At 49.3% G+C, this 24,251-nt stretch overlaps 1 protein-coding gene across 1 annotated transcript; it reads right to left on the bottom strand.

Moving 5' to 3' along the window:
- Positions 1-884: 884 nt before the first annotated feature.
- Positions 885-23,659, bottom strand: col6a4a (collagen, type VI, alpha 4a). Its single transcript, XM_076137455.1, has 41 exons — positions 23,534-23,659; positions 21,411-22,019; positions 20,122-20,709; positions 19,269-19,847; positions 18,409-19,029; positions 17,443-18,003; positions 16,229-16,786; positions 15,153-15,728; positions 14,222-14,800; positions 13,609-13,964; positions 13,205-13,283; positions 12,755-12,900; positions 11,993-12,085; positions 11,457-11,510; positions 10,949-11,020; positions 10,642-10,668; positions 10,517-10,561; positions 9,856-9,909; positions 9,394-9,456; positions 9,189-9,254; positions 8,735-8,788; positions 8,156-8,191; positions 7,783-7,845; positions 7,469-7,531; positions 7,260-7,322; positions 7,102-7,164; positions 6,848-6,898; positions 6,696-6,731; positions 6,185-6,247; positions 6,013-6,075; positions 5,756-5,791; positions 5,611-5,647; positions 5,500-5,511; positions 4,779-5,272; positions 4,117-4,213; positions 3,132-3,812; positions 2,860-2,935; positions 2,650-2,771; positions 1,850-2,020; positions 1,584-1,631; positions 885-1,461 (listed from the first exon to the last, which is right to left on the bottom strand). Exons 1-41 carry the CDS (start codon positions 23,607-23,609, stop codon positions 1,286-1,288), a joined length of 8,307 nt encoding a protein of 2,768 aa, XP_075993570.1. The 5' UTR covers positions 23,610-23,659; the 3' UTR covers positions 885-1,285.
- Between the last annotated feature and the right edge of the window lie 592 nt (positions 23,660-24,251).

The following is a 24,251-nucleotide window of genomic DNA, read 5'->3' as shown; positions in this document are numbered from 1 at the left end:
TGGATCGGTTCTTCATCTTCACACCTGAGAGGGGGGGGGAGAGACAGAGAGATGAAGGGCGGAGGGAGAGAGAGAATCAATGATATTCATACTAAGAGCAGCAGAGTCTTCATCTTTATCAAAAAGGAGTTTGAAGCCTCTTGAACGTAGAGAGGGTGTAAATAACATTACGATCATTTTCATTTTGGCAGACGCTTTTATCCAAAGCGACTTACATTATATAACCACCCTTCGCAGAGGGGGGAGCAATTGATGGTTCGGTGCCTTGCTCAGGGGCACCTCGGCAGGGGCTTGAACCGGCGACCCTCCGGTTCCCAAGCGGAAGCACTACCCACTGAGCCACTGCCTAAATGTTTCCAACTCTCACCCACTTGGTACTCCACAGACCTCCAGGTCTTCAGCGAGAGCCTTCAGGGCCGCTGACCTCTGTTCTCCTTCCTGCTGGCTGTGACCTCTCAGGTCCTCGGCACACATTTATCTCATAAATGTTCTTCTTTGTTTAGTTAGTTTGTAAAGTCAGTAATGGGGTGAAGTAAGCAGATTTGTCTCCAGGCTTTACTGAAACAAGACCTCAAAGGGTTAAACAGCTGAGGTAAGAGGTCGTGAGGGGCGGAGCCTCGTTGACGTCTCTCTCTGTCCAATAAACACGTCAGCACACAACTCCTCCCAGAAAGAAACAACAAACTCAACCTGGAGGAAGATTCTCTTTATTTCTTACATGAAGCACATTGTTGGGTTTGACAAAATGACGGTGACCTTTGTCGACCTTTGGGTTGACCTCAGAGGCAGAGGCACACACAGAGGCAGACAGAGTGGCCGGGGCCTCACAGAGCTCGTCTGGGCCATGTGCCGCTCTGCAGCCACGCAGTGTTTACATGAGTGTGTGTGACAGAGAACAGAAGCTACACGCTAACACGCTAACACGCAATCATCTGAGTGTTACTCTGAAAAACGTTGGAGGCCAAAAAATACCTGAAGAAACCACAAGCGTTCCCTCAGTCCTTCACTAGCCACTAGCGTTCATCTAAACTGTCTGCAGGTCACTTTACTTCAAATCTCACTCTAGTCTAAATACAAGAAGGTCACATTACAAAAAACGAATTGAAACATCACAAAAAATTAATTGACAAAAAATGTAGACAGTAGAGAAAAAAGTGTTGAGCTTCTGCAGCTTCAGTTTGTGAGGGAGATGAAGATGAAGAGGAACCTCTCCTCTTTCCTGATTCGTGTGGGCTGCAGAGCGGCAGGTGACCCAACCTCCTCCTCCTCCCCCTCCTGCTCCTCCTCATCGGCTCTTCGTCAGACAGAGGCCCTCACACTCCTCCTGCGTGTTGAAGCGGTTGCCGTTGCCGTTGCAGCCGCTGTACCAGAAGTGCGAACACTCACTTTGTTCAGTATCAAAGAACCATTTCATGGTGAAGTTCTGACAGCCGCCGGCGTCCTGAGGCAGGAAGCAGGACTCTGGAGGTGGGGGGGGGGTTAGTCTGTGTGTGATCCATCTGAACCCTAAAGGCCTTCAAATACCACAAGAACTCAACAATCAGACTGTGTATGCATGTGTGTGTGTGTGTGTGTGTGTGTACCTTTGGACAGGAAGCTGCTCTGCTGTGGTTTAAGCGCTGTGTTTCCATCTGCCAGGGAAAAGGAAGTGAGTGAGTACCTGTGCAGTGCTGCAGAGGATCAGGCAGCGTGTCTGTAGGACTCAGAACTCATCAGTCAATCATTGAAGATTCTTCTTTTTGATACCCAGTTTTCTTGAGAGCATTTTAACCCTTAACTTTGTCATTCTGGTCATTGTTAGAAACAAAGGAAAAGAGGTGGAGTTAACGAGCATGCGGTGCAGACTTACGATGTGCGGCACATGTGCGGAAACATTCGTTCTCCGTGTTAAACTGGTTGGCGTTGCCGCCACAGCCGCCAAACCAGAAGGGCGAACATGCACCGATGGCTTTGTCAAAGAACCATCGCTGGACAAACTCTGCACACTGGATACCAACATCAGCATCCAGCTCACAGCCAGCTGCAAGCACAACACACACACACACACACACACACACACACACACACACAACATGCTAACAACACAAGCCAACAACACACTAACCACACACGCATTTACTGCACAATAACCGCACGTGCATTAACAACATGCTAACACTACAGCAGCTTCACCCACAGAGACCAGCTTGTGTATTTGAGACGCCGCTGGTTTGTCATCACTGAGGTACGTTGTGTAGCTTCACTGAGGTACGTTGTGTAGCATCACTGTGCTCTGGTTGAATTTTATTACATTTAAATCTGCAAGTTGCTTTGTGTGATAAAAACCCAGATGTTTTTATCTTTCTGTGATCAGACACACATGTAGTTCCTCTGCTGCCTCCTGCTGGACACAGTGAGAGCTGCAGGGACCTTTATGTTGGTCAAGCATGAAAGCCTTTTGGCAGAGGAGCATAACTGAAATCTGGAAACTCAAAGCTGCAACATGAACACAGGTCAATGTGTCCACACGTGACCCCAGGCTGAGCTGAGGTCACAGGGTCAGGGTTAGGGACCCTGTTTATTGTGATAAGATCCAGTAAATGTTTGAGGTTGAGCTCATAACTCATAACCAGCGCTGTGTGTGTGTGTGTGTGTGTGTGTGTGTGTTACCAATGAAACTCTGTCCGTCTCCTGTGGACAGAGTGTGGACGATGTCCAGCTGTCGCGTCTGCGTCTGCTCCTCAGGACGTTTCTCTGCCTCGTCAGCAAACTCCAATGATGTCATGTTGCTCCTGAAACAGGAAGCCAAAGCAGGATACACCGTTTAATGGCGGCTCATATACGCGGACGTGAGGCTCCTTCAGTGTCTCCTGCTCTTACCTGCCCACAGATGTTTGTCCTCTCAGCTTGTCGCAGGTCTTCTTGAGGGAGGCGTGAGGATAAACGTTCAGCCCCTCTGTGAACGAACACAAACACAGAGACTTCAGCTGTGACTCCAAACACAGAGACCTCAGCTGTGACTCCAGACACAGAGACCTCAGCTGTGACTCCAGACAGAGAGCAGAGAGGCCAGCTCCTCATTTTAAAGAAGAAATGTTTGGATGAGGTGAGCGTGTTGCTACGGTGATAAAGGTCCGTAAGCCCGATCTTACTGTTGAGGGCCGACAGGAAGACCCTGATGAAGCGCTGGGCGTAGCCCTGCTCGTCAGCCCTCAGAGGGCCCAGGTGGATCAGGTGCTGCTGGACCGGTAGACTGGCCAGCTCTTCCACCTGCTTTCGGTTGTAGCGGTTTCCCACGGTAACCACAAACAGCGCCACACCCTGGCACTTAGCCTGCAGAGCAATTTGGTTGAGCTTGTCCTGGTCCCGGGAGACACTCTCATCCCCCACCACGACCAGCATCACCCTCCTCTTCCGGGGACGGGGGACCTTCATCAGCACTTCCTTCAGAGCGAACTCCAGTGCCTGGCCCAGCGCCAGCACGCCGCCCTGTTGGTGCATAGTCTGCACCAGGTGCTGCGTCATCAGTGTGTGCGTCTGGAACGTCTGCAGACCAAACTCCAAGGTGGCGGGCGGCGGACTCGGCTGGTTCGGGTCGAACAGGGTCCCCTTCTGCTGGACTAAAGCCACGCGGGCCAGGTTGTCGGGCCGGCGGGGTTGCGGGCTCACGGCCAGCTGCTCCACCACAGAGCTCAGCAGCTGCTGCAGGCCGGCGTACTCGTCGGCCTGAACCTGCCTGGATCCGTCCACCACCAGGACCAGGTCCACGTCCACCTCCTGAGGGGGCGGGGCGTCCAGGATGAAGGTACAATCCTCTGAACGCCTGCAGGGGTCTGAGCAGCAGAGACACAAGAACTGCTGTCAAGATAAGAATCGCCCCTGAAACTCAGGTTGAAGATGTTTGAGTGCATTACGTACAAAACATTTGACATTTTCCTAAACTAAATGGATGTAAAGACGTTTGTGCAGGATGAGGCTGTAAGTATAAAAACACTGTGGTTGAGTTATGAATGCCTGACTGGATGTTTGTCCACGCCAGAAGATAAAGAGACATGAACAGAATCTAGGTTCCTGGGGCTTTGGACCCGTTCACGGATCACGTCGGTATTCTGACGCCTCCCGCTCCTCGCCACTTACCGTAACAGATGACGCAGTTCTTCACCTTCCTGAGGTCGGCAGTCAGATCCTGTGACCTCCCCAGCACGCTGAAGACGGAGCTTCCTGTGTCGTCAGCCTGAGGACAAACAGCAGGAGTCAGCATCTGCACCGGGAAACCTTCTGCTCCTGTTATCCGACACGTCTGGACTTTGTTCCAGCTGTGGAGTCTCTGGCAGAAGCCAGCGCATGTTATCACAACGTAAAGGGAGGCGAAACAAAGGGAGCTGGAATAAAACAGAGCGTCTGAGGCCAGAGGAGCTGCAGAGATTGGACATGATTGAACTCTACGCTTCACTGTAGAGCGGCTCAGCTTTAAACACTAAAACATTTCCATTGGTGATCCACCGACATATGACGTCAACATGACTTCCATCTTTCTCTGTTTGGTTCCCTTCTAAAGAGAGGAGAGCGACACGTGACACGCCTCAGACCAGCAAACCTGAACCCAATGGACCCATGTGAACAGTGGGGTTCTGTTGGGTTCTGTTGGGTTAGAGGTGAACACTAAGATGAGTGTGTGTCTGTGTGTTTAACTGACACACTGCTGAACCGGGTCAGAGGTCAGTGTGAGGAGCGTCTGCTTTCAGAACCAGAAGCACCAACTAAATATTCAATCAGACAGTGTGGCAAACCAAACGAACCTCCAGAGCCTGAGCGATGGCCAGCGTGTTCCGCAGAGAGACGACGGCCGGCACGATGTTGAGCGCCTGGTACTCCATCACTGCAGTCACCACGTCAGAGGTGTCCTGGGTCGCCCCGAAGGAGAGGAAGATGGCCACCTTCCTCATCCTCACTCCCGAGCGAACACGCTTGAAGACGTTGTGGCCCACGAAGCGCATGGCGGCCCCCAGGTGGCGCCGGTTGGAGGTGCGCTCCAACGCGATATTCTGCACGGCCTGGATCAGCTGACTCTTGCGGCGGTAGTCCTGGAAACGGATCAGGTACTTGGTGTGGGCGCTGTATCCCACCACGGCCACACGGGCGCCCGTGGGACAGTTGCTCTCGGCGATGGAGATGTCCTCCAGGAGGGACAGCAGGGCCGAGCGCATCCGCTCAAACGCCACCGGGGTCACGTCGTCAGACATGTCCAGGCCGAACACCAGCTCAGTGGGGTAGGCGGGGCAATCTGTCCAATCTGAGAACCAATGAGAGCGGGAGCAGGTTGCCATGGAAATAAGGATACATTCACAGCCATAAGTGAGGATTTTATTGGTTTAATTTCAAGGAACCTGGAAGTCCCTTGAATCATCTTCAGCAGTGGTTTGTCTGTTCGGTCCTCGGCAGGAGAAGGAAGAACAAACCTCCATCTGCTCAGTTCTCTACTCACCGCTCCAGGACTCACACACTGAAGGAGATACACACCTTGGGAACACGCTGTGGAGGAAGAACACGCATGATTAGAGACCAAACCCAGGTCTAACCCCGACCCTGACCCTAGACCTGAAGGGCTGGGTCTATGTGCTGGACACGTACCACAGTTGTCTCTGATGTAGGTGATCAGCTGACACTCCTGAGAGACACACACACACACACACACACACACACACATCAGGTCAATCACACACACAGGCTTTAAGATCTCACTTTAAATGGTTGAAGTGATTGAAGGTGGACTTACAGCCATGCTTTTTCCTCCAGGAGGACCTCGGCCTCCCTGTGTGGACAGACAGAGACGTTAGCGCCGTGCTACTCACACATGCAAATACTCACTTCCTGCCCCACGTGGTGACAACAGAGGCGACCACTGATGAAGAGCGACTCGTCCACTGAGCTCCATCTTCTCCTGCCACCGTTCATCAGCGAGGTCATACTCTGAGGTCCTGTTCTAATGCGGTGTATGGATGAGTCTGATGATGATGATGATGCCACTCTCACCCTGTGTCCTGCATATCCCAGCTCTCCAGGCACTCCTGGTTCTCCCGGCCTGCCTGTGTTTCCCTGCAGAGGTCAGGATAGAGTTCCAAGGTCACAACAAAGAAACCTAAATCATCATGAAACCCCTGCATGCCTCAGAAGTCCCCTGTCCCTCAGACGTGTCCTTACTCACCCCGCGTCCAAGGTTTCCTTTGCGTCCTGGGAGTCCTTTGGCTCCGTCCTGGCCGCTGTCACCCTGCACACACACACACACACACAGAGACACACACACACACAGGACCACACACACACACAGACACACAGACACACACACACACACACACACACACACAGCTCTGTTATAGTTGGACTCCTCTCTGTTTTCTCTTAAAGCTCTAAGTTTCTTCTTATCACAATGTTTATCAAATATTTGTGATTTGTCCGTCTGGCTCCCAGAACATCTGGACAGAAGCCAGAATGTAAACAGAACAGTCTGAGCCGAACGTTCACAGGCTCACTGAGTGCAAACTGCATCAACTCTACAGGACCGTGTTCAGCTTTGTGTGTGTGTGTGTGTGTGTGTGTGTGTGTGTGTAAGACAGGAAGCAGCTCCTACAGTAGTTAAAACATTATCAGCAGTGACTTAACCCTAAAAACTTTCAGCAGATCCTTGATATCAATAAGTGCTCATCTGTGTGACTCACCGGCAGACCAGGGTAACCAGGGAAACCAGGATCTCCCTGTAGACAAGGTAAGAAAGGATTTATGACACCTGTGATTGACTAAATGTAAAGATCTACATCTCCTTCCCCTCTGACCTCTGACCTCTGTGTGTGTCAGTATGAGCAAACGTTACCTTAGCACCTTGGGGTCCAGCGGGTCCATAACCGTCTCTGCCATCCTGACCCTGAAACAGAACACACAGGGTCAGAGTTCAGACCAACCTGAGTCAGCTGGGCCTCCGTCAGGAGAGCTGCTCCTCTTCATCACTGAAGAGGAGCACACTGACATGTAGCAGCTGAAAGTGAAATCCTTTTTAAACTGTTCTAATGTGTTGCATGAAACCTCCCACAGACCCCAGCAGGGGGTCTCAGGGTCTCAGGGCCTCACCGGCAGTCCTATGGGTCCCTGTGGTCCTGGAGCCCCCTGCACACCCACATCTCCAGGCTGGCCCTTTAAAGTACAACAACAAACATCATCAACCTCCACTGTCATCTTCATCTCAGCCTCACAGAGGCCACACCCACTCAGGAAGTGAGGTCACAAACCTTCGGTCCATTCGGGCCGCGGCGTCCAGCTGTTCCTGGATTTCCAGCATTACCATGTCCGCCCTGCAGGAAAACAGAACAAAGAGTCAAATGGGAAATACTGGCTTCTGATTGGCTCCTGAGCCTGCTAAGATGAGGACCTGAACACACACACACACACACACACACACAGTAAGTGTGGTCCTCAGGCTGTTTCCGTCTCTACTGACCTGCAGTCCAGGCAGGCCGGAGGTCCCTCTGGGTCCAGGCTGACCTCTGACCCCTCTGGCTCCCTGATGACCCACAGGTCAACAAACAAACAAGTTACAACTCATCAGGTTTCATAATGAACACCAAACATCACATCAGATGAGATTACATACCTCCACACACACACACACACACACACACACACAGCTGCAATGTTCGACACATACAGAATGTTACTGTGTGCATGACATCGTCATCATCATCACAGCATGTAAAGGCAGCTTATTGATCAGATATTGATTGGCTTGTTGTCTGCCTTCATCTGGCTGCTCACCTGTGGACCAGAAGGACCTGAGCTGCCTGGGAGTCCTGGATCTCCTGGCTCTCCAGTGTTCCCCTGCACACACACACACACACACATACACACACACACACACATACACACACACACACACATACACACACACACACACACACACACACACACACAGACACAGACACACACATACACACACAAGACACACACACACACACACACAGACACAGACACAGACACACACATACACACACACACACATACACACACACACACACACACACACGCACACACACACACACACACACACACACACACACACACACACACTCTTTAATGTGGCGTTGGAAATGTGAGTAAGCCGCAGTGACCTCATTGTGTGACCCCTTACCTTCTCCCCCAGTGGACCTCTTCTTCCATCTGGACCCTGAGCAGCAAACACACAGCAGGTTAACAGGATATACAACAAATATTTATCATATAACACACTCACACACACACACACACACACACACACACACACACACACACACACACTTTGGAGTGAAATCCAAACATTAACATGGTGACATCTGAACCGTTGCTGAGGCTGAAGCTGAAGCTGCTGCAGGTCTTTGCTCTGACCTCTGATGACCCCAGGGTTCCTCTGAGGTTCCACGTCTCTTCGTCTCATCTCCAGTGAACATCTAGCTGCTTAGAAGCCTACAGCAGGTCTAACATGGTTCCCTGCTTGTTTGTTGTGGGTTGAGGTCCATGTTTGTGCAGATTCACTTCAGCTGCATCTAATTCTCATTCTGACTCGGCCCTACACCCTGGCCTGTCCTGACCTTTGACCCTGCTTCTCTCTGTAATGAGAGGATGTGTAATATGGTGGCAGCTTTGCCCTTTGACCCTGGTGATGTAGCTACAGTCAGACTGCTGTAGAAGAAGAACCATGCAGTGACCTCGCTGAGCTACACAAGCATCTCACCGGGATTCCCACCACTCCGCTCTCAGCCGGCTGCCCCTCCACTCCTGGTTCACCCTGTGGATCCACACACACACACACACACTTCAGGTCTTCACTTGAGTTAGTCACAATGTTTGAGTCACAGAGGAACTGAACCTGTAGCCCCGCCCCCTTTTCTCTCTGAGTTTCCATGCTGATTAAGGCAGCTCAGATCAAAGTGTGTTTAGTCTGACAGGCCCACATCCTGCGGCAGGAAGTCCCTCAAAGGGCAGATCCACCTGGTTCTGATCCACCTGATTCTGATCCAGTTGTTTCAGATCCACCTGGTTCTGATCCACCTGATTCTGATCCAGTTGTTTCAGATCCACCTGGTTCTGATCCAGTTGGTTCTGATCCAGTTGGTTCTGGTCCAGTTGTTTCAGATCCACCTGGTTCTGATCCAGCTGGTTGGCGTTGTCATGGTGATGTTTCTTACCGGTCTGCCTGGGCTCCCAGCTTCTCCCTTAGGTCCCTGCTCAGTGTTGACAGAACCTGGCTCACCCTGACAGACAGACACACACAGAGTGAGGGAGAGAGAGAGAGAGAGCAGCAGGAAATACATCCACGCTCCGCCTGGGCAATCATAGGTCGACTGATAAATGATGAGCCCTGCACAGACATGTTTCTACACAGAGGCTTACCGGATCTCCTCTTAGGCCTCGCTGTCCTCTCAGCCCGGCCCCGCCTCTGATACCTGGGATACCCTGAGGACAACAATTCAACCCGTCAATCAACCAGCTGTAGGGTCAGAGGTCATCCTCAGGCTGATCTGGTGGGTGTGGACGCTAAAGGGGAATTCCACTCAACCAACAACCAACGACTGCAGCAGCAAATCAGATTAATAACTGAGTGAAAACAACAAAACACAACAAAAAGGTCACATATTTATTTATGATTCATTTCTATTGTTTATGTGTGTATTAACACAAATCTAGGATGAAAAATGTGGAAGGAATCAAAGTGAATTATTTTTTTATCGGATTTTACTCCGTGTTTCTTGAACCACTGATCGGTATGAAGACAAATAAAAAAAACAATAATAAATACAGAGCAAATGGAATTTGAGCCGGTTGATGACAGGAAGTTGTAAGTGGTTCTCTTACCGGGTTTCCTGGGTGTCCTCGCTCTCCTGAAGCTCCGGCCTTTCCTGTGAGACCCTGCAAACACACAACTACTCGTCACATCCACGGACCTCACCACCCTGTTTGAGAACCCCACAGTTGGCTGTTTTATTTTTCCTTCCAATGTTCTTTTGTTTCTAGCATTTCTTTCTCCACAGAGAGATCTGGTTTTGTAATCGACTCCTCCAGGCGTCTGAGAGTCTGCTGGATCCTCTCAGACTCTCACACTGTGGAACTTTCCCACAGGAACTCATTAGCCAAGTTGAAGTAACGCAACAGGAAATGTTTGACTCTCACTGAAGGTGGATTGAGTGTGGAGTGGATGAAGCACTCATTTATAAATCTGTAACATTGACAGACTTTATGTTTCCATAAACATGGCAGGTTTGCTTTGTGTTGAATTGAACGAGAGAAGAAGAAGTTAGAGCTCCACTAGACACAAAGCAACAGATGAAGATGAGTGAGCGGACAAGGAGACAAAAATACATTTGAAGAAGAGGAGCAAAGGGAGCTGTGCAGCAGAGGAGCTGCTGGAGAACAGAAGAGGAGATGGAGAGGACATGTTGGGCCCAGCGCCTGTAGAGCGCAGACCTATAGAGCGTAGACCTATAGAGCGTAGACGTAGGGAGGCTGGCGCTCGTACCTGTTCTCCGTTCACTCCGTCCAGCCCGTCCTCGCCGTCTTCGCCCTGCAGTGATGAAGAGAGTCCACTGTCACGTCTAATCACACTTCCTGGCTTCATTGAGTTTGCATTCCTGTCACACTCACCCTGTTGCCACGGAGACCTCGGTTACCCTGTCGACACACAGGGGATCCAGGTTAGACACAAACACACACAGATGCTTTAAACAGAACGTTTAACCCTGAAGTTACAAACATCATGTTGCTTTATAGCTTTAATGACATTATACTTCAATGAACTTCATATTTTCTTAATAACCTGAATTATCATCAGCTGGTAGCGATCAATAACAATGATAAGACTTGATAGTGTTAGTGTCATTAGCATTAACAGTAACTGTGGTAACAGTAGCAGTAACCGTGGTACCCCTCCTCAGTCAGTACTGCTGTGTACCTTCAGTCCTCTGGTCCCTGGACATCCCTGGGGTCCCTGGGGTCCGCTGGGTCCTGGATGTCCTCGCTCGCCCTGAAACCCAAGCACGATGCATTCAGGTTCAGTCTGATACTCTCAGATGGTGTTTGAATGCCTCACCTCTGTCCCCTCTCGTATTTAAGGTGTCAACATCTGTGGCCCTCAAAGCTCCGTCTTTGTGGGCGGGGCTTAATGGTCACACTTTGTGGTGGATCCCTAGATGCTTATGCTGCAGCTGAGCTAAGCTGAAATGTTTCCAGTGGAATGACAAACTCTCTAATCCACTGTGACCTCTGACCTTTAACTGCTTCATAAATATGTCTGCTGTGTGTTTGTGAGTCTACACGCTTTTCCACCACATTTCTGATCATCAGCTGAAATGAGTGAAGTCTTCCCACGTCACCTTTGTAACGGTTTGGATGGGAGAGAAGTGAAACATTGACTTGATGAAGATACAAACTGATGAGCAGAGCAGCTGAGAGGCACTTACAGGGACGCCCTCCTCTCCTGGATATCCAGGGTGGCCCTTAGGTCCCAGCAGACCCTGTTCAGGAAAAACACACAACAGATCCAACAGCAGAACTCAACCAGACTCAACGACCTCATAGCAGAGCGGCTAACAGCTAACACAGCACACTAACACTAAACAGGCTTCTGCTCTGCAGCTTGGAGCTTCTATTGTTTATGTTGCTACAGTTGCCAGGCTACCACAGAGCAACAGTGAGTGCACATTCCTTTAAAAAGTAATATGCATTATAATAAAATAATACACTTTATTATAAAATTAAAAGATGTGAGGAATCATTAATTTCTTTGTTAGTAGCGGTATGCTAATGCTGACAGACACACACCTCTTTTCAGTCATTCAGGAATCAGGCTGCTGATGTGACCTCTGACCCCTCAGGGCTCACATACCTGCAGCTCTTTTCAGGAACATTTCTTCCAAAGATTCACATTTTTGTAGAATTAAGTTCTTAACTTCCAAGCAGATTTAGTGAATCCACACCCACACCCACACACACACACCTTTGACCCCAGACGTCCCCGAGAGCCACGGATGCCTTCATGTCCCGAACATTTACACATGACGCCACAGCACTCCCTGTCTGACACCGTGTCCTGAGGGTTAGAGAGACAGGGGGAGACAGAGGGAGAGAGAGAGAGACAGACAGAGAGAGAGAGAGACAGAGAGACAGAGTGAGAGAGAGACAGAGAGAGAGAGAGAGAGAGAGAGAGAGAGAGAGACAGAGACAGAGACAGAGACAGAGAGAGAGACACACACACACACAGAGAGAGAGACAGGGGGAGAGAGAGAGAGAGAGACAGAGAGAGAGAGAGAGACACACACATAGAGAGCAAGAGAGAGATGGGGGGGGAGAGAGAGACACACACACACACAGAGAGAGAGACAGGGGAGAGAGAGAGAGAGACAGAGAGAGAGAGAGAGAGAGAGAGAGAGAGACACATAGAGAGCGAGAGAGAGAGCGACACATAGAGAGCGAGAGAGAGAGGGAGAGAGAGAGAGAGAGAGAGGGAGAGAGAGAGAGCATCAGAAGCATTTCTGAGGTCTTTGACCCCTTGCTTGTCCTCAAATTGAGACAAGCTGAGACAGGAAACTCCAGACGTCCGAGGCGTCGTCCTCAGACATCAGCCAGCAACAGTAAAAGTGTTCCAGCAGGGATAAATTATTTGGAGAAAACAAGGTGAAATATGAAAAGAGAACATCGGTTAGCAGCGTCCAGTAAGCCTGAGTCTGACTGTGACCTCTGACTGTGACCTCTGACTCACGATCTGCTTGAGGACGCTGCTGCCCACGCTCGCCATGCTGATGCTCAGAGGAAGCTTGTATCCAAAGCCACGACCGAACTCCACCATCTGCAGCTGAGCGGCGTCACGAACGCCCTCAAGAGCCACGACCAGCAGGGCACTGACGCCTGGACGGGAACACACACACACACACAGGAAGCTGAGGGATGAGAAGAGAGACCCACCAGGACAGGAAGGAAGAATGAGGAAAAGAAGGAAGGAAGGCAAGAAGACACAAAGAAGACAAGAACTTCAGCTGTAAGAGAGGAAGAAAGACAGAAAAGCAGAAGGAAAGAAAACAAAGGAGAGAGGAAGGAGGGAGGGAAGGAAGAGAGGAAGGGTTAAAAGAAAGAGAAGAAGCATGTAGGAAGAGAAGAGAATGAAGGGAAGTAAGGGATAGAAGAAAGGTGAGTGATGAAGAGGAGGTCTTACCGGCCTGCCTGAGGAGGTCAGATTGCTGCTCCAGCTTCATCACGTCTTCATCCAGGCCATCTGAGAAAAGCACCAGGACCTGACGGACACACACACACACACACACACACACACACACACACACACACACACACACACACACACACAGATGATCTCACGCTCCAGCTGAAACAACATTCTGTCACTTTTTGATGCCAAAAACAGAACTTTGTATTTCCAAAAACATGAGATTTCATTGGTTCAAATATGTGAGCAGTGGTGTCCCTCAGGGAACTATCCTAGGACCTGTGCTGTTCAGCTTTCTCTGCTTTCATTCGACCAAACTCTTACAGAGAGAGCTGTTGTCACGGTTACATCTTTGCGTAAAGGCTCTCCAGAGAGGATCAGCCGGCTCAGCAGCTCACCTTCACGCCAGCTCCGGATTGCAAAGCGAACTTCTTCTTGAAGGAGTCCAGCAGGGCGGTGTTGAAGAAGGTGGGCTCAGACAGGTTCAGGGTCATCACCTTCTTTACCACATCCTCGTTGTAGCTCTCAAAGTTAAAGTCGTGCAGGGAGCGCCCGTCGCGGCTCACCACCCTGTAGCCGATGTTGGTCTCGACGGGTTCTGGGCCGATGCAGCACAGGCTGTGGACCGTGGACACGTAGTGGACAATCTCTGGCAGGAACCTCTGCAGTTTGGTCTGCCCGCTAACCAGAGTCTCCCCAGGGGCGCCGCTCCTCACAGAGATATCAAAGCCCATAGCGATGTCAATGCTGCAGTCTAGAGGAGAGACACAGGTGGCTTTACAAAAACTACAGCCTTCACAAACACAATGGAATGCACTTGTTGCTTTGTAAATGAAACATTTTGAACTGAAACCTTTCTCCTCATAATGAAGGCACCGGCACATTTCCTTCTCTGGCTCACTCTGGGCCATCATACAGTAATGTAAGTAAACTCATCATGAAAGAGTAAACTACAGGGCACCAAACATGAAAACATGTGAAACAAAAGCAAAGTCACACATCTGGACTCACCAGGTGGATTAGGGATGGGTTTGGATTGGCAGATGGTGTCGATCACTTTTTGCTTGATGTTAGCCAAACTGCCAAAGTTCTGCACGGTAAAAAGTCTCTCCGGGCTCCCAGTGATCTGCAGGAGCTCCAGCTGATGGACGTTTCCAATACCAATGGCAAACACTTCGACCCCCAGTAACCTGAGACGTGCGGCTGCTTCTTCCACGTCGTCCTGCGAGTCTCCGTCCGTGATCAGCACCAGATTCGTGGAGATGCTGGAACCGATCCGACTGCCCCGCGCTGCCTGGAAGTACCCCCCGATGAATTCCAGAGCCTGGCCGATGTTGGTGCCTCCTCCGAGCTGATTCATAGCCAGGATGTGTTTGTTGATCTCGGCCTCGCTGTAGAATTGGTTAAGGTAGAATTCCTTCTGAGGAGTGCTGCTGAACTGGGCCACACCCACACGCACCAGATCCTCACTGACTTTGAAGCTGCTCACCAATTCGGACATAAACTTCTTCATGGTGGTGTAATCGCTTGAATCAATGCTGCCAGACTGATCGACCAGGAAGACCAGATCTGCTTGCTGCTTCTCACATGCTAAAAGAGAAAGCAAAGGAAGAATTCATTCATTCGTCTCTGACTGAGGAGGAACACGGCTCACTAACATGTCTCCTATGTGGTGGAATGAGTCACCAAACTCCACTCCATCCACGGAGTCCCTCTTAGTCCAAGAGACCCCAGCAGACCCACAGCTCTATGACCAAGACCTTCGTACCTAAAGCCTCTCTCTCTCTCTCTCTCTCCCTATCATTCCTGATTCCCATGTAGTTTCTGACCTGACACAAACACATTTCTGTTATTTGGGTATGCTGATGACGTCATGTTGTTGTATTCTGATGCTCCCTAAACTCGATCAATAGATTCTAAATATTTAGATGTTGTGTTTTACCTGGTTTAGTGGAATGGCAGAAGACTTCGGAAATATTTGTTTGCAGAGTTTCCAGAGCATCGAAATTGTCCACATAGAAAACTCTGGATGTTTCGCCGCCAGCCATGATCTCCAGCTGTTCCTTGATAGCTCCTTCCACCCCAACACTGAAGACTTTGATCCCGTTTTCCCGCAGCGCCTTGGACGGCGCCTCCAAGTTGTTCCGGTCCGTGGCGTCACCATCTGTGATCACCATGAGGATCTGTGGCACCTGGAGGGCCCTGCCTCCATGTTCAGCACCAAAGTACTGCAGAGCGTAAGCCAGGGCCTTGCCTGTGTAAGTGTCCCCATAGGGAGACTTCAGAGCTGCAATTCCTTTAATTACGTCTCGCTTGGAGTAGTACTTGTTTAGAGTGAAAATAGAATTGGCTTCGTTGGAGTAGAGTATCACACCAAAGCGGGTCAGGTCTTTGCCAACAGTGGTTTGGTTGACCATGGACTCCATAAAGGTCTGCATGCTTCTGAACTTGGGCAGGGTTATGCTGGTGGAGCCGTCCACCAGGAAGATGATGTCAGCTTTTTCTGTCTTCTGACAGTCTGACAAAAAGGAGAAAAAAAAGGTTTGAAAAATGTGAATGGATGAGGAGAGATGATAGAATATGAGTTGGCATGAATGAGAAAGAAATAAATATGAAATGAACAGCGTGGCACTCGAACAAGCTAAAAAGGGCAACAACACTTTGAGTCCAGGACTTTGAGGAGAGATGCTGGATGTGGGAGAATAAGCCTCAATGCTAAAGGCTGCAAAAATTCCAATAACTGCGTTTACATACACACAGTCCAAGTCTGTAGTCCATCTACGACTGGTTTACATGAGCTGTGTTCATAAGTCCTGCGTTTCTAATCCTGTTTACATGGAGGACACTCAAGCAGATCCATCCTGACTCCACTCTCCACTGATGCAAACATTCTTTTTGCAGCCATCTAAATATTATCAAAAATAATTATTATTATCACAATATCCTGGATCTCTTCTAAGATCTTCAAAAGAAACAAATGACAAACAGTTTTTTGTAACAGTCCCAGTCTGCTCTTACCTCCCTCAGGTTCACAGAGCTCCATGGCAACCTCCCTCTCCAAATCCTTCAGACCATCAAAGTCCCGCTGGCCGTAGACCTTGTCTAATGAGCCACTGATTTCCAGCAGCTGAGTCGTGTTGGCATCCACCACTCCGATGGCATAGATGACCACACCTGTGGCCCTCAGAGCTGCTGCGGGACCTTTGACCTCATCCTGGGCTTCACCATCTGTGATCACTACTAGCCGCTGTCTCAGGTGGGTTCGCCCTCCGTTGGCTGCCTGAAAATATCTGGACACCGAGGTGATGGCTTCACCCGTTTGTGTGCCTCCACCTATCTGCTGCATGTCATCAATAGCTGTGGACAGTGCGTCTTTGGTGTAGTATTGGTTGAGGGGGAACAAAAGTTGTTGGATGGAGCTGAACTGCATGACACCGACGTGCACCTTGTGCTGACTGATGACGGACATGCTGATGATTGATTTCATGAAGTCTTTCATTTTCTGGTAGTCTTGTGGATAGATGCTTCCAGAGCTGTCAATCAGGAAAATGAGGTCACCCAGTGAGTCCTTGCAAGCTGCAGATAGAGTAACAAACACAGATTAGAGCCTGACATGACAGCTCAAACTCACTCAGGCTCGCTCAGAGTTCAGATCAGGCACAGGTCGGGTTCAAAGACTCAACTCTGGGTTCCATTGTATGCCAATGCATGCACACATGTGCAACACATGTTGATTTGGTTTACTGATTACAATGAAACTGATGCAGTAATAATGTTTTCTTTGAATGTCTGTTGGTCAGGTTCGGGTCTGTCCAACAGGATTTGTGGTGGTACAATCTGGTTCAGTTCCATAACTCTGTCTCTGTGCTGTGTGTTGGACCAGATCAGGTCTCTCACAGATTGTTGAACTACTGTTGAACTATCTGGGTCTGATTCAAATCATTATGCGTTTGTTCATGTCAGACTGAGACAGCCCACTTCAAGGCACAAGTACTCTTATTACTAGTGTATATTTGCTATATATATTTATTAGGCTGTGGGCTGCACCTTAAGGATCAGCACTGCCTGACCTAGGCAGGGAATGGGACCCTGCCGATTCAGAGCTGCAAGTAGACGGAAGCCAGAAGGGAGCCAGAAGACGCTCGCTCATGAAAAATGTATCTGTACCAGCAAAATGTTTTCAGAGGTGAAACACAGATGTGCATATGGGTTCAAACTCCAGTTTCCCTTACCGTCTGGAGAACAGATGTCTGTGATGATGTCGTTTTTGATGGGCTTCAGGGCATCAAAGTTATTGACAAAGAAAGTCCTCTTTGGGCTGCCGGAAATCTCTCCAAGCTCCGTCTGATTAGCATTTTTCACCCCAATGGCGTAGATGTTGACTCCCTGGGCCCTCAGCTTTGCTGCAGGAGCGTTGACTTCGTCTGCTGATTTCCCATCTGTGATCACCAACAGGTACTCTGGGACTTTGTGACCACGAGTAGCCTTTGCTCTCTCAAAGAGGGGGCCCATGAATGACAGTGCCGAGCCCGTCTGTGTCCCTCCTCCAATTTGCTTAATGTTCTTCACAGCCTTCTCCAGAGCCTTGTTGTCTGAGTAGGATGTCAGGTCAAATTCTAAGATTGGTGAATCTGCGTATTTTGCAATCCCGATACGGACATTTTGTGGCCCGATAAGGAGGTCACGGAAAAACTCAATGATAAACTTTTTGATGTCAAGGAAGTCGTTGGGGAAGATGCTTCCTGAGTGGTCAATCAGGAAGAAGATGTCTGCTTCCTCTGTCTGCTTACAGCCTGGAATGAGAAAACATGAGAAAACACTCTTTGATTTACTCCTACTCATACTGACGTCAGGTCACTGTAGTAAATAAGTCCATGCACCTTCGCCTCATTGGATTTCATACTCAAACAAAAATTGGAAAAGGAAAAATGGAATGAGATTCAGAAATCCAATGAAGGTCCATAGACCCTTGGGCACGAAAGATCTGGTGATGGTAGTTGGTCCAAGGCAACTAGACTTGATCTTCAGAACCAAAGTAGCTTCTTAGAAGAAATGAAAAAGCTCCTTGGACAAATTATAACATCAAAATAAATCTGTGATTGAGCCCGATCTCAGCTACGGATCTGCTCCAGTATCATTGAACTTATCTCTCTGTTGAAGGGTTAGCCAAAGCCTAAAGAAAAAGCACATGTACACACCTTTTTTGAGGCTCGTACTCCTCGTGTTTTCTGTGATGGCCTGGCGGAAGATGTTCTGGCACAGGACCTTCTGCATGGCTGTCTCCAGAGATTTGAGTTTGGAGAAATTGTCCACGGCAAAGATGTTCTTATTGGGCGGATTGGTAGCCATCTGCGCCAGTTGGGTCTTGTTGGCGTCTTTGATTCCTACTGCGTAAACAGTGACCCCTGCTCGACGGAGCTCAGCCGCAGGTTTACTAACATCATCCTGGGATGCCCCATCTGTGATGACCACTGCCACCTGCTGGACACCTTTCTCTTTCCTGCTGCCTCTCAGTTTGGTGAAGACTTTCTTCTGAGCGAAAGTCAGAGCCGCTCCGGTCATAGTGCCTCCTCCGTGGTAAGGCAGGATCTTGATGAACTGAAGGGTTTCCTGCTTGTCTTTGAAGGTGTTGAGGTAGACCATTGCTTTGGCCTCATCGCTGTACATGACGATTCCAACTCGCACTCTGGTCGGACTGACATCGAGACCATTTACAATCCTGTGCAGGAAAGTGCGAATCAACTGGAAGTTGGGCGTACCGATGCTTCCAGACTCATCGACAATGAACACGATGTCAGCCAGTTTGGCTGTTTTGCATTCTGAAAAGAGGGGGAATAATTATAAATGCATTATTACCAATTACTCAATCACAAATGAGTAATCTCTTGGCACCCACATCCTGTTGTTCCACTCGATCTGAGCTTCTCGACTCTTACTCTTGTCGTTCTCTCCTTTGCTTGTGTTGAGACCTCATATGTGTGTCGCTTCAGATAAAACTCTTTTATAATTCACTTTTTGCATAAAACTGGTAATGTTACGAATTTTTTGAAATTCTCACCTCCTATAACAGCAACATCCTGCTCCTCCTTCTCGAACACTGCCTTTAGGTCAGGCACAATGTTGGTGGCCTGGTAAAGGTACGGCGCCGTGGCTATGCGTCGCAGGTCAGTCATGGACGACTGTGTGTCACCTAAAGCCATCCCCATCACAGTGATCCCTTGGGACTTGAGCAGACGTGAAGCCTTCGACACATCATCACTTGAGTTTCTTCCACTTACAACAACCAGGAACTCTCTGGAGCCATGGTCCGCACGCCCGCCCGCCTCTTTGGTGAAAAAGTGATTGCTGGCGTACTCCAAAGCCACACCGAGGTTACGAGGCTCTTTGTCTTGGAGTCGTCTCTGACGCCAAGTGCGAAGGCCACCTTGCATGTCTTTTTTGTTTTGGAAAGCTTTGAGAGGGAAATCTACCTTGACGTCGTGGCCGTATTGAGCCATACCAAACTGGTAGCCAGAAACACCGATTAGGTTCAGCTGATTAGTCAGCCGGACCAGAAGGCTCTTCATCTGCCCGAACTCTGCTCCACTCAGGCCGCCATCCATCAAGAAGTGAATGTCTGCAAACTTTTTTTTCAAAGCTGAAAGACAGAAACAACAATGAAACCACTAAAAAAAGTCTGCAGACAGATGTCATAATGAGTTAGTTTCATTTATTAATACAACAGTAACAGTAATGAAATAATATAAGTGAAAACTCTGTTATTTATCTCATAATTATGTTACTATGTTAAACTTTTGAGTATTCCATCTGGTATATTTGTAGTTCATGAAATCAAAGCTTAAACTGACTGAGCACCAAAAGACCAGAAAGTGCAGAAAATGGAGAAGCTATGATTCCCTACCGGTCCTTACCTAACCTCTGATCCTCCATGGAGACGCACACGGTCTGCAGCAGACCCTCGGTCAGCATCTGCAGGGCCTGGTAGTTGTCAATGTTTAACAGGAAGCGATGGTGCGGCAGGTTGGCAATGGCCTGGAGCTCCACCCTGTTGGCCGCTCCCACCCCAATGCCAAACACAATAACGCCGTGCTTCCTCAGCAGCTGCGCGGGCGCCACCACGTCGTCAGCCGAGTCACCGTCGGTAATGACCACAGCGATCTGAGGGACTTGTTCTGCCGAACGGCTCCCGGCCTCCTTGGTGAAGAACTGCTCCTGGAGGAAGGTGATGGCCTTGCCTGTCGCGGTGTTGCCTGTCCGGTAGGGAACATTCTCCACTGCAGCCAGCAGAGATTTCTTGTCCATGTGGTCCTTCAGCAGGAACTCCTGATGAGGCTCATCACTGTACTGGGCCAAGCCCAGACGAACCTTGTTTGGGCCGATGTCGAGGCCCTCGATTACAGTGCGGAGAAACTGCCGGACCTCCTGGAAGCTTACCAAGCCAATGCTTGAAGAGCCGTCAATCAGGAAGACGATGTCTGCCACGGTGGCTTTGGCACATTCTGGACAGGAGGAAGAGGACAGTGACAAACTAGAAGACATCTGTGACTCTGTGTCCATTATCAAAAGACGCTCACTGGGATTTTTCGCAGTAAGACGATATTTTTTACATAAAATGGATTTTGCCCACCTTGTTTACGACCTCAAAATCGTGAGTGTGTGTGTGTGTGCGTCTGTGTGTGTGTGTGTGTGTATGTGTGTGTGTGTGTGTGATCACAAAGATCAACTATTGTGCCCACCAGACTTCCTCTGGGTAAGGACAGGTTACAGTCCGTCTGTCCTTCCTTTCTGCTTCCATCTGTCCAGTGCTCATTGGACAGTCTGGGTTTGGGTCTTTACTTCAGGAAACCCGGAAGTCCCCTTAATGATTTGGTTTTATTCGTTGTTTCTAACGGTTATTTATAATTTAGACCATGACAAAAAATGTTTTGGCTCAGAAACTGTTGGGGCGCGACCATAAGTCTTTAAGACTTCTTTAAACAAACGCCTGTAGATGAACCAAGTTAAGTTACTGAAAGGTTCTCATGGTAGATAACCTCCAAAACCCTGTCAGCGATTTATGTTTCTGGAGAAGTGAGATGATCCTCGCTTCCATTTGGACAGAAGCAGGAATGCTTCAGTCACCTGTGGGATATCATTCCTCTATAACTCCTTCTGATGCCTCACAGCATCACCGTGCACTGTGAGCTCTTACACTCTTTACCTTGGGACAGTTGCAGGAGTTGTCTCTGGGCCTCCTCCACGGACGTACACAGCGTTTGGACGATGCTCTGAGAAATTCCTTGCAGTGCTGCAAAATCTGACACGCTGTAGACGTGCTGGCCGTGCGGCTCGTTTGCGATCTCCTTCAGCTGCTCTTCATCTGCTTCTTTGATACCGATCGCATACAAAACAATTCCCTTCCTCTTCAGGTTGTTGGCATGGAGCTCCACATTGTCCTGAGATTTGCCGTCGGTGATCACCACGGCGATCTGAGGGACCTTGTAGGAAGCCCTGCTCCCCGCCGCCGCCACAAAGTGCTCGTTCAGCATGAAGTCCAAGCCCAGTCCGGTCTGCGTGCCGCCCCCCATGTACGGCAAGGTACTGATGTACTGCAGGATATCATCTTTGTTCTGGAAGCTATTGAGCAGGAACTCTGTGCGTGGCGTGGTGCTGTACTGGACCAAGCCGATGCGGACGCGATCAAACCCGACGTCGAAGCTGTTGACCAGAGTGTACAGAAACCGACGAATCTGCTCAAAGTTCTCAGTGCCGATGCTCCACGACCCATCCACCATGAAGATGATGTCAGCTACGGCCTCTTGAGTGCAGACTGGGAGTGAGGGAGGGAGGGAGGGAGGGAGGGAGAGCGGCTGGGTGTGAGGGCGCGGAGGGTTCCGGAACTGAGCGGTGCACGAAACATATCGGCTCTAAGAAAACCAGCCAAAGGTGCAGAGGCGTTGAAAGCGTGACCTACTGTGTGTCCCAAAGGTAAACTACATACAACGCTGTACCATCTGCTACTGTCAAGGTGTCGTACTTTAAGCAGTGCTGTGCAAAAATATAAACATAGTACTGCTGTGTGCTAATGAGGACGGAGTTGAGCTCCTCCAGACTGATGAAGTAACAAATAACAAGCTAGTCAGATGGCTCCCTGGCTGTCATGGTCACACTCAAATATGACTGAATGTAGTCGACATAAGGAGACTGCATTCACAAAGTAATCAGCCCAAAGTCTAGTGAACCTTTGGGACTTAGCTCTGTTACTACCAGAAGCAGCTTTCACGTGTTGTGTGCAGGCCAGAGGATGGAGGGACAGGAGCACTCACTTCCTGTCTGGCTGTGGCTCTGAAGCATGCAGTGAATGCAGAAGTGCAGGAATGATCCAGAAAGAAGATTGAATGTCTCACACCTGGAATTCATTTCCCTCAGACAGTGTAGACAGTAAAAACAGAGGAAGAGCAGCTGCGGATTTTTTCAGTACTCATGACTGCGGTCGTATGTTCCCTTCATCACATTCCTCACATTCCTGTGCCTGGCATCTCCACTGAATCAACCTGCAGTCCAACCTCGGGCAAAGAGCCACTGCATGCTGGACGTCTCCGTCTTCCTCCTATGACCCTGACCCTATGAAGACTGAGGGCTGAGATGAAGCACCCGCGTCAGACCTGAAGACGTCTCTGTGATGAGGAGAGACGTCTTCAGGCTTTTACCAGAAAGTCACTTTACTTTTTCTTGGGTTCAATTTGTAAACTTCCTATTTCAATAAGGAACTCTTAAAGCACACTAAAGAAGATGTTTGTGATGCAAGCAGGCGCTGGAGATGACCTGCTCTTCTTCACTAGTGTGTGTGTGTGTGTGTGTGTGTGTGGGTGGGAGTGTGTGTGTGTGTGTTAATGCATCAGACGCATGTGACAGCAGCATGGAAACGTGTCTGTTCAGGTTAGTATCGGTGCTCTTAAGGTGACTGGAACAAACATGGAGGTCATAACTTACCACACGTGTAGATGATTAGCTTCAGTATGTGCATATACAGTGTGTGTGTGTGTGTGTGTGTGTGTGTTTTACTAGCATTTCTTTGTGTAAATGATACTGCAGTGTTGTTATGTGTTGATGTAATGTTGAGGCGGGGGTGGCTGCGTGTGTGTGTGTGTGTGTGTGTGTGTGTGTGTGTGTGTGTGTGTGTGTGTGTGTGTGTGTGTGTGTGTGGGTGTGTGTGTGTGTGTGTGGGGGGTGTGTGTGTGTGTGTGTGTGTGTGTGTGTGTGTGTGTGTGTGTGTGTGTGTGTGTGTGTGTGTGTGGGTGTGGGGACTCTTTTTGTCCCAGTTGGTGGGATAATCATACCCACCTGTTTGCTGGGCCATGTTGCCGTTGAAACAGGCTGCCATGATGAGGCTGAAGAGCAGGCCCCGCCTCCGCTCCATGCTGGATGGATCTCAGGTTTCTCTCTTCCTTCAACACACAAAGAATCCTCCATGAATGCAGAGAACAAAGACGTGTCGCCCATCTGGAGTGACGACATCATGCTGCTGTTACACAATAGATCACACGTCTCCTCTGTAAAACTCTTATTCCACTGTTTCCTTAAACTCTCTTGGTTAAAGTCCGATCTGCTCTTCGGTCCAGAACACGAAACTATGAACCCCAACATGAACGCGTGTTCAAGCTCCTCTACATGATTGGGGGGGGGGGGGGGGGGGGAGTTGTGACTGAACGGCAGGGAAGAGAAACAGAAACTTAAGTATCAATCTCATCCCGCAGGTATCGATCAATAGATACCAACGTTGGTATGGATACATGGATATGTTAGATGGATCTGCCCAACACTACTACCTGAAGCTGTTTGTTTAGTTAGATACTAATAGGTTGACCTCTGACCTAATTACATCAGCACACAGCTCACTGAGTGAATCCAGGAGATACGCTGAGCTTTTATTGTGGAGGGCAGAACTTCTCTCTTTGTGCTGTAGAAGAAGAAACAACCCCGTGGATCCATGAGGGTCCATCAGAGACCTGCAGAGCTGAAGAGAAGCTCAACCTGTCACTGTGAGTGATGCCTGCACAGC

The sequence above is a fragment of the Genypterus blacodes genome, unplaced genomic scaffold (assembly GCF_046128005.1).
Source record: "Genypterus blacodes isolate CSIRO-AG114 ecotype Tasmania unplaced genomic scaffold, CSIRO-AGI_Gbla_v1 ptg000318l_1, whole genome shotgun sequence".
Lineage (NCBI taxonomy): Eukaryota > Metazoa > Chordata > Actinopteri > Ophidiiformes > Ophidiidae > Genypterus > Genypterus blacodes.
Note: the sequence above shows the minus strand (reverse complement) of the source record. Positions and strands in the feature narration are given on the sequence as shown.